The 9,284-nt window shown below is 37.8% G+C and overlaps 2 protein-coding genes, 1 non-coding gene and 1 pseudogene across 4 annotated transcripts; 1 reads left to right on the forward strand and 3 right to left on the reverse strand.

Moving 5' to 3' along the window:
- Positions 1-219: 219 nt before the first annotated feature.
- LOC106441250 (14-3-3-like protein GF14 kappa) lies at positions 220-1,953 on the reverse strand. Of its 2 annotated transcripts, none has more exons than XM_013883080.3 (4): positions 1,403-1,953; positions 1,197-1,319; positions 666-782; positions 220-561 (listed from the first exon to the last, which is right to left on the reverse strand). In XM_013883080.3, exons 1-4 carry the CDS (start codon positions 1,889-1,891, stop codon positions 547-549), a joined length of 744 nt encoding a protein of 247 aa, XP_013738534.1. In that variant the 5' UTR covers positions 1,892-1,953; the 3' UTR covers positions 220-546. The 2 variants fall into 2 exon arrangements, with proteins under 2 accessions (XP_013738534.1, XP_013738533.1); XM_013883079.3 differs by having other exon boundaries at positions 220-567.
- A 341-nt stretch (positions 1,954-2,294) lies between these two features.
- Positions 2,295-2,376, reverse strand: TRNAS-GCU. Its single transcript has one exon. It is a non-coding gene; the product is annotated as a tRNA-Ser (tRNA).
- Positions 2,377-4,246: 1,870 nt separating this feature from the next.
- LOC106441249 lies at positions 4,247-5,954 on the forward strand (annotated as a pseudogene).
- LOC106441248 (putative U-box domain-containing protein 50) lies at positions 5,851-9,280 on the reverse strand. The gene is made up of 6 exons (XM_048739512.1): positions 8,819-9,280; positions 8,628-8,740; positions 8,020-8,526; positions 7,691-7,831; positions 6,381-7,616; positions 5,851-6,275 (listed from the first exon to the last, which is right to left on the reverse strand). The coding sequence occupies exons 1-6, from the start codon at positions 9,015-9,017 to the stop codon at positions 6,075-6,077; spliced, it is 2,397 nt and encodes a 798-aa protein (XP_048595469.1). The 5' UTR covers positions 9,018-9,280; the 3' UTR covers positions 5,851-6,074.
- Between the last annotated feature and the right edge of the window lie 4 nt (positions 9,281-9,284).

A 9,284-nucleotide genomic window follows, 5' to 3' on the forward strand; every position in this document is an offset into this window, starting at 1 on the left:
CAGTATGTCTATGCATGCTTGCGATCTTCACGGAGACTTTACCCCCAATCACATGGCCGTATGGTTCGAATAGGCCTTTTCCAAAAACAATGCTAGCTTAAAGGTTATTGATCGGAGAAGAACGCAAACACTCGTAACCTTTGACGTCTACCACAAAATTTAACCAATATAGCCAAGACATAACCACAATTTGCGTTTATAGAGCTGAACAGGAACCGATATCATAATAGATTTATACTTCAACCAAACCGAAATTTAGAAGACCGGAAGATTTCAGTTACAACACTCTCCCAGCTAAGATTGGGACACTGAATAATTGTTTTCAAAATATGAAATTTTGCAGAGGAATAACCAAAGAGGATAAATTAAGAAAAAAAAAACAAAGTTGTAACAGAGCAGCATATAACACCAAAGCTGTGCACATGATCTGTCATAAAAACACACTTTTTTTTGTTTCGACAAGTTCTAGAGAAGGGAGGGTTCGGGGTTTGAACTCGGTCATGGTTGTCGGGACATTACATTAGAGTATGTTCTTCCACAAGACCTTCAGGCCTCATCCATCTGCTCCTATATAAAAACAGTCAACCATTGAGTTTTTAATGGTAAAAGCATGATCACAACACTAAGCGATTTCTAGTGATGTAATCGAAAATGAGAGAGCTAACCTGCATATCGGAGGTCCAGAGGGTTAGATTATCCCTTAGCAACTGCATGATGAGAGTACTGTCTTTGTACGACTCCTCTCCCAACGTGTCCAGCTCCGCAATTGCTTCCTCGAAAGCCTACATGTTATAAATCCAACAAAAGCACAATGATCAAACTCTCTTGCAATGACTCAATCTAACCCTGTCACTCTAAAAGAGATACTAGTACTGACAAAAGGAATAATTTGGATCATGTGAGGCGTAGGTCAGAAAAGTAACAAAGAAGGAGAGGATGTCTTTTTCTTTAGAATCTCTGTAATTAAAAAAGAAGTGGGTCCGTTCAGAAAGAAGAAAACGTTACTTTATTGAACAACTTCTAGTAAAGTTTCAAAATTCATTAAAATCAATCCAACACACCGAATGAAAGATGGAGACACTAGTACACAAGTAATCAACTAAAGCCACTCAAAAACACTATTCACAACCAAACTAAAAACAATGATTCATGTCTGTAACGAACATGCAGATGGTTAGAGAAGGAAGAAACAGTACCTGTTTGGCCATACTACAAGCCTTCTCCGAAGAGTTAAGAATCTCGTAGTAAAACACCGAGAAATTAAGAGCCAGACCCAGCCTGATCGGATGCGTAGGCGCTAGATCAGCAACCGCAACATCCTTCAAAGGAAAATAAAGAACAAAACCTTTTGTGTAAAAGAGAGGCTCCTTAAATACTTTCAAAATCAAATAGTTATACCGACCTGAGCAGCCTTGTAAGCGACCATAGTATCTTCAGCAGCGGTCTTCCTCTCATCACCGGATTTGAACTCAGCCATGTACCGATGGTAATCACCTTTCATCTTCAAGTAAAACACTTTGGACTCGCTAGCACTAGCGGAAGGTATCAGATGCGTGTCGAGCAGCTTGAGGATCCCCGAGCAGATCGTGGAGAGTTCACTCTCGACCTTAGATCTGTAGTCTTTGACGAGGGACACGTGTTCCTCGTTCTTCCTGCTCTCTTCCTTCTGCTCGATCGAAGACACGATCCTCCACGCGGCTCGAAGAGATCCGATCACGTTCTTGTACGCGACCGAGAGGAGGTTCCTCTCCTCTACAGTGAGCTCGCCGGCAGGTGTGGCGGAGGTTACGAGGCTTTCCATGAACTGGACCATCTCTTCGTAACGCTCCGCTTGCTCGGCGAGTTTCGCCATGTAGACGTATTGGTCTCTGCTCATCGTCGCCGCCGCCATTAGAGAGAGAGAGGTTTGAAATCTTTGGAAAATTTTTGGAAGAGAAGAAGAAAATAAAGCTTTGTCTGAAAGCCGAGTCGTAGTTAGCTGTAAAAAGGATTCTCTCCACTCGCGCGTGAATCGAACTCCGTAGTGAAACGGCGTCGTTGGTTGAGATACGTTTAAAGAGCGTAACCTTCACGGGAAGGACTTAAGGCGCGTGGGAAGGTAGCGATAAGAGCGAGTGCGTCAGCTTCCAGCCCAGTTGACACTGTTTAGGATATGGCTTATATATGGGCTACACGAAGCCCAAAACTGTTTACCTTGCTGGCTAAGCCTATGCGTTTTCACTTTTCACCAAGCGAAATGTATTTAACAAAAGCAGCAGTTACAGTAGTAAAAAGGTTGAAAAAATATAAGAACACGTCGCCTGAGAGATTCGAACTCTCGCGGGGAAACCCCATGTACTTAGCAGGCACACGCCTTAACCACTCGGCCAAAGCGACTTCTTGATTAGCATGTCTCTAGTTGATTCTAGGACATATATGTTTCTCTAATTGATCATATATATATAGGGCTATTGCTTATTTAGGTTTTTGGTTGGGTCAGGCCCAATTGATTAGTTTTTTTTTTCTTTTTTTTGATCAATACCCAATTGATTAGTCAAATCCTCTTTTTTTTCATGTAGATTTCAGTTACATGGAGGAGAAACTAAAATCACTAGATTAAGACAAGTTTTCCCAAGAATGGAATACAAAACAAGGCTTGCTTCTTCTGAATAACGAGCTCGGATCGAAAGCAATGCTTCTGTATTAGCTTCACTATGATTACTACGCAAGCATAGCACAGCGACGTTTTCATCTCTGCGTCACCTGGAAACATGCATAATGCTATTGTTGGTCACTGAACATTTGAAAGTCTCATGATTATTAGACTGAACATGGCGTTATTCGGACAACTCTTCCTTCAACAGAAGGCATGGTGAAGGACATGAAACAAAATAAATCAGGTTCGGTTAAGAAAACTTAAAAACAGTCGATTTATACTTATCCGGGTCCTGATTGTCTATGGCTGTCTAATTATAAAAAGTATTATTATATCCTTTAGACGAGGCTTGATAAAATTAATTACACATTTGATTAGAAATTTGAGTTATGTGAGAATCTGATTTGTTTTAATATCAAGTAGATAAGCTATAAATTATAAGTTGACAAAAAAAAGAAGCTATAAATTATAATATATCAACCGACGACACCAAGAAGTGTATAGCATATGCTACTTGTAACATATTAAGATTCTGATCAATGTACTAATTATCTACTATATTTGTGCTGATAATTAGCACTGTATTCTGATAACTTGAAATCAATACTAGCCCCTTTGTGTATTCACTAACTAAAGTTAAAAGACAGACTTCATTGATTAAAAGGTCCATTAATTGAGATATAACTAAGGGTTTGGTAAACGCTATTATTATCATCATTAAGCATCACTAATTACACAAAAATTCATTCAGAAACTAGATGATTGAATCATGGAAAATACATGAACTTGCAACATAATTTCAAATTGAAAGTTCCAAGATTTTTTAATACTCCTTTAACTCTATCATCATTATACAAATTATTTTAATTAACAAGATAATCAAAAAAATAAACCGTAATATTCCCACTTTTTGTTTTAATATCAAGTAGATAAGCTATAAATTATAAGTTGACAAAAAAAAGAAGCTATAAATTATAAATAAATCAACCGACGACACCAACAAGTGTATAGCATATGCTACTTGTAACATATTAAGATTCTGATCAATGTACTAATTATTATCTACTATATTTGTGCTGATAATTAGCACAGTATTCTGATAACTTGAAATCAATACTAGTCCGTTTGTGTATTCACTAACTAAAGTTAAAAGACACCTATAGACTTCATTGATTAAAAGGTCCATTAATTGAGATATATAATTAAGGGTTTGGTAAACGCTATTATTATCATCATTAAGCATCACTAATTTACACAAAAAATCCATTCAGAAACTAGATGATTGAATCATGGAAAATACATGAACTTGCAACATAATCTCAAATTGAAAGTTCCAAGATTTGTAATACTCCTTTAACTCTATCATCATTTTACAAATTATTTTAATTAATAAGATAATCAAAATGGGTATGTTTTATAATTTAAAAATAAAACCGTAATATTCCCACTTTTTGGTTATTTGTAGCAATCAGGTGTTGTGAAGTCTATAATAGAAGCGTACACCAAAAGTTGCCATTAAACAAAGTAAACCGCTACCAACCGTCGGATCAAACTTTTATTTCGGTTCACTGAAGCAAAGGCCCAATTAAAAAAAAATGAAAAATACAGAAAAGAGAGTTATTATAAATGAAGTAGAACAGCAGATGAGCTTCTTCTTCTGTAGTTCTGTACAAGTCAGAGTAAAAAAGTCGAGGGAAAGAGAACAGAGAACAGAGAAAGATCAGCGACTCAGAGACGACGTGATTTTAGGGGTTTCTTCGATCAAAAGATCTCATTTTTCTCGGTAATTTTACGTAATTACCGGAGATATTTCTCTCATCTTCTTCCGACTTTTTCGCATTTCTTTCCGGCGATTTTTCCGGCGAGTGCTTGCCGTGGTTTGACGGAAATAGAGTCGGAGTCTTTGATCCTCCTTCCGCCTTTTTCTTCATTTATTGATTTACTTTTGCTTTTTCTATTTTTAGCGATTTATTTTAATTGGACCATTGAAATGAAGAAGCATTAATTATTTTCCATTCATGAAGACTCCGCCAGAAGAAAATAATAATTAAGAATAATTAAAAAAAAATGTTTTTTTTTATGTTTGATCTATATGATCTGATCACATCATAAACAGTATTTAATGGATTGTAAATGTTTTTTGAATTTGCTTTGCAGTGTACTGTTCTGTGTTTGTGTCTGGTCGGTGTTAGGTTATTATTATGTAATGAAGATGGGGATGATTAAAAGTGTTAATTTTTATTCACCAACAGGTCGGGGGAAGAAGCTAAGGTAGATCGATCCATGGCTGATTGATCAGAGTTTATCTCCGGAGGTTCGGATAAGAAGATGGCAGTCTCTTTTCCTCGTCTTCCGAGGTGGTTATGTGGTGGTGGTGGTAACACTAAGAAAGAGTCAAAAGGATCTCCTCCTTCACTGAAGAAGACTATTAAGTCTGAGTCTTCTTGTTCTACTACGGTGAAGAAGGTTAAGAGAGGATGGATTGGGAGAGGAGGAGAGGAGCCGAGGAGGAGAAGATGGGGAATGTGGTGTTTCCTGAACCGGATGATCCAGAGTGGTCTATTGGTTGGGTTGAGCCACATGGACCAGGGTTTAAAAGTGAGGATGATACTGGTGGTGGTGGGTTTGTGGTTCTCGTTCCTTGTTACAAGAAAGTTATGGATGGTTCAGGGAATCAGATTCTGAATGGTTTCTTCTCTCCTGCTCCTGGTAAATCTTTGTTTCCGTTTTCACCATTAATAGTAACTTATATGTGCATGTTTTTTTGCCTGTGTGGTTCTGATGAAGTTAAATCTGTAGATGGGAAGAATATGGAACAGTGGCTGTCGTCTATAAGGAAGCTGTAAGCTGGAGGATTGGGAAAGATCAAGACTAGTTCTCACATGTTTTTTTTTCTCAGTACCATAATTAAGAATCAAATAATCAAAAAAAAAAAAAAAGAATCGTGGATAGCTTCTGGAGACTTCTTCTGGTGTTCTCTGTTTCAAGTGAGTGACAACAAAACATCCAAGTCATTCCCTCAAGAATCTACAAATGGACAAAGATGATATGGTGATGGGGACTTGGCAACATAAAATGAATGAAGAATTGATATGCTATGAATATGATATATATATGATTTTGAGTATTTTGATATTTTTCATGTTGGGTGTTTGAAGTGAAAGTGTTTTCTGCTTCTTCACTTCTGCGGTCGTGATTATTTGGTTCGGACAAAGAAAAAAACAAATCCTTTTTTGTTTTGTTTTGTTCTTTTGTGGTTGGTGATGTGTAATAATAATAGTGTACATGTACATAAGCTTCGGTTTCTTTCTTTGAATCACATGTCATGTGCTTACTTTCGACAACACAAGAACTCTCAACGTTGCACACGTTACACTCTGAGAACTTGGCAGAATCATAGAAGCCTTTTTTGAGTTACGTGTGTATATACAAGAGAAACTTAGGAGGAAGCTTGTGCTGCTTTTTTACTATGCCAGTCTTGAATGAGAGCACGAAGAGTATGGTTCGGTGTTAGAACTTGATGATCCAGGCTAAGATTCGTCATAGGAGATGTGTCATGTCCCATGCTTAGCCACTCCTCTATAGCCTCAAGCTCATACGAAAACCCATCTGCTGCTACATGTGGGTTCTTCATCACTTCCTACAAAACACACACAATAACACAAGTTAGACTGCGAGCTCCTTAGCTAGATACGGTTTTAATATGATAGCTAATTTTTATAAACCGAAAAAAATCGAATTGAACCTGAAGTATAGGACAGATGAAAACACTTGGTATGATGTCATTTGGATCTGCTTCATTGATGTTTGAGTTAGTTGCTTCCTCATACCCTCCTGTGATTCTAAACTCATTAGCTTTCTCCATGATCTTACCAAGCTCTTGCATTATCTCTTTAGTTGTAAAATCAATGTTCACTCCTCTGTTAACTGAAGCACACTTCACCGCAAGTCCACCAAACTCCTTAGCCAACTCCAACGGCCACTTACCAGCTGTTTGGTCCAAATCTCTTAGAATACTCGCCTGGTTCATCGACATCGCCTTAAGCAAACCGGGCCAGTTCCTCCCGGTTAAAAGATGCAGAAGCAAAACACCAAAAGCCAACACATCAGGTTTTGTATCAGTCTGATGCATTAAAACTCCAAACCCGGTTATTTTCGGTACTAGGTTCCGGTCCAAGAGGATCTTGGAAGGCGTAAGACGACCGTGGACGATCGGTTTAGGCTTAACCGAGTGGAGAAAACCGAGTCCGGAGCAAACCTGGTGAGCTATACGTATCCTATCATGCCATGTTAGTATCTTGCTTCTTCTTGATTTCCTCAGTGATGTGAATAGATTGTCCCTCAAGTTTCCATTGTGCATATACTCAAAGAGTATGCATTTAGGCTTCTCTGGACAGAACCCAGCAATGGCTACCAAGTTAGGATGTCTAATCTCATTCAAAAGCTTAACTTTTGCTTTAAAAACTTCATCTGATAAAGTGTCACCAATCACTTTCACAGCCATTGTTGTGTGTTTGATCCTCCCTCTGTACACATTGGTCCAGTTACCTCCAGATTTTAACCTCAAACGATCAGAGTAACTCTCTGTGGCTAACTTGACATCATCTGCAACATACTCTCTATACCCACACTTCACTTCTTCCTTTGCGTCCAACCCTGTGGCCTCTTTCTCTTTGCAAAACTCAATCCTAAGGTTGAAGATATCTCTTTGGTTCCTAAGTTTCTCAATCTCCATTACCATCTCTCCTTTCTTTAACACGACGCTCTCTAGCTCAGCTTCTGCCTGTGATTTAGCCTCCATCATTGTCTGAGCCTTGCTTGAGAGCTCTTCTTTAAGCCCACCAAGGGAAACTAGCTTTGTTTTGCCTTTTTCAACGTCGTTCTTTGCTTCTTGGATGCATTCTTTATCTGAATCTAACGTCACTTGAAGATTCTTTCGTCTCTCGCTTTCTTGTTTTATCCCAGCTTCAAGCTCTTCAATCTGATTTCAAAACCAACAAAAAGTTTTAGGACACACTGAATCTTTAAGTTCTTGTTTTAAGTTTTTGTACTTACTCTGCAAGTACATAAAGAGATTGCCCATTCAGCTTTGTCTGATCTCTCAGAGTTGACTTTGACTTCTCTCATGTTCTCCTCTATCATCAGCTTAGCTTCATTTACTTTTCTTCTCACATACTCCAGCTTCTCTGCTACATTCTGACATTTTCAACACATGAAAATGTCAATCAATATCATTAAAAAAAACAATTCAGGCAAAAAAACAATTCAACCTAAATGAAACATTTTTTGTAACGATTTTTTTTAAATCAGTCTAGGCGTCACGCCTAATCAATAATCCCCTATAAAGCGCCTAATTACTGCCGAACATTTCTATATGCTCTTACCATATGTTGCAGCACGTTTAGTGCCACCCCCTCCTCCTCATCATCATCTTCTTCTGTTTCTTCCACATCATCTTCTTCAAGATTCAAACTCAATAACTGCTGGAAATAACTCTCCATCTCCTGCAAATTCTTATCCCATGGACTTCCACTACCCGTTGAATCATCATTGCTGCTAGATGAACGGTCTAGACTCCTTCCAGGATCATGAAACATCTTACCAATCCAGCTTCTCATATTGTTGTTCACATCGTTCTCCCTCTTTAGCATAACCATCTTGCCTCCACAGATTATGTAAAATTCGCAAAAATCTGGTTTGTTTTGGTATACATAGAACGATCCGCTTATAGCACTCTTTGATTTCCATGATGAAGAAGATGATGAAGATCTCATGAAAGTGATTCCCATGACTAGTTTTGTGATCTTGAGCTTTGAGATCAAATCTAAGATTAGCGTTGGTATAAAATCATCTTGATTCTCAACCTTGAGTAACTCTGCTTTCACCTGTAACTGTAATTTAACGGTATTTTCCCAAAATTTTAATTACATTATTAGACCCCAATGAAAAACTTACTTCAAATTGTACCCTGAAAAAAATTGAAATATCAAACCTTTCCACAAAAAGTAACGTATTTGGACAACAACTTGTTGATCTTTTGGTCCTCGTATTTCCTGAGTACTTCAAGCTTCTCCTCGCTGACAGAACTCGCTGGAAGCTTTCCAACTATTGATATGTAAAATTTGGGTTTAAAATGATTAAAAAGAAAGAAAGAGGTGTGAATTGAGAAGAAAGAGATTGTACAAGGGGTGTAGACGAAATCTTGTAAAATGTTGCAGAAATGGAGAAGAACAATGGAGATTGGTGTGTTGTGCCATTTCTTTAATGCCCAATCGATTGTTTTGAAACCTTCTTGTATATCGCTTCCTACAGCTATGTAGACTTTCTCCGTTGTCGATCCTTCTGCTGCTTCTTCGAATACATGGTTCTGGACTTCCTCCATCTTCTTACGATGATGATGATGATGATGATGAAACTGTTGTTCTAGATGTATGGCTTTCGAAGACAAGAGTTTTGATCTGGTTTCTATGTAATTGTATATTGAGAGATAAAGATTATTGACTTTTTGTATCTTATTAGTTGACTATGGAAACAGCCTGAAACACACATACAAAGAAACAAAAACAAATACAGAAACATGAGATTACAAATTTACAACTAATTACAAACATGACATAAGAAATGTCTTCGTTTGAATATTATTTTCCAA

Source organism: Brassica napus, chromosome A9 (assembly GCF_020379485.1).
Source record: "Brassica napus cultivar Da-Ae chromosome A9, Da-Ae, whole genome shotgun sequence".
Taxonomy (NCBI): Eukaryota; Viridiplantae; Streptophyta; class Magnoliopsida; order Brassicales; family Brassicaceae; genus Brassica; species Brassica napus.

Bases quoted from the DNA above. Each gene is read 5' to 3' on its own strand.
- LOC106441248 (XM_048739512.1), bottom strand. From the start codon at position 9,017: ATGGAGGAAGTCCAGAACCATGTATTCGAAGAAGCAGCAGAAGGATCG. The intron at 8,741-8,818 runs GTACAATCTCTT...ACATATCAATAG, and splicing joins AGATTTCGTCTACACCCCTT to TTGGAAAGCTTCCAGCGAGT. The intron at 7,617-7,690 runs GTAAGTACAAAA...TTTTGAAATCAG, and splicing joins TCTCTTTATGTACTTGCAGA to ATTGAAGAGCTTGAAGCTGG.
- LOC106441250 (XM_013883079.3), bottom strand. From the start codon at position 1,891: ATGGCGGCGGCGACGATGAGCAGAGACCAATACGTCTACATGGCGAAA. The intron at 783-1,196 runs GTACTGTTTCTT...TATAACATGTAG, and splicing joins CTTGTAGTATGGCCAAACAG to GCTTTCGAGGAAGCAATTGC. The intron at 568-665 runs GTTAGCTCTCTC...GTTTTTATATAG, and splicing joins TCTGGACCTCCGATATGCAG to GAGCAGATGGATGAGGCCTG.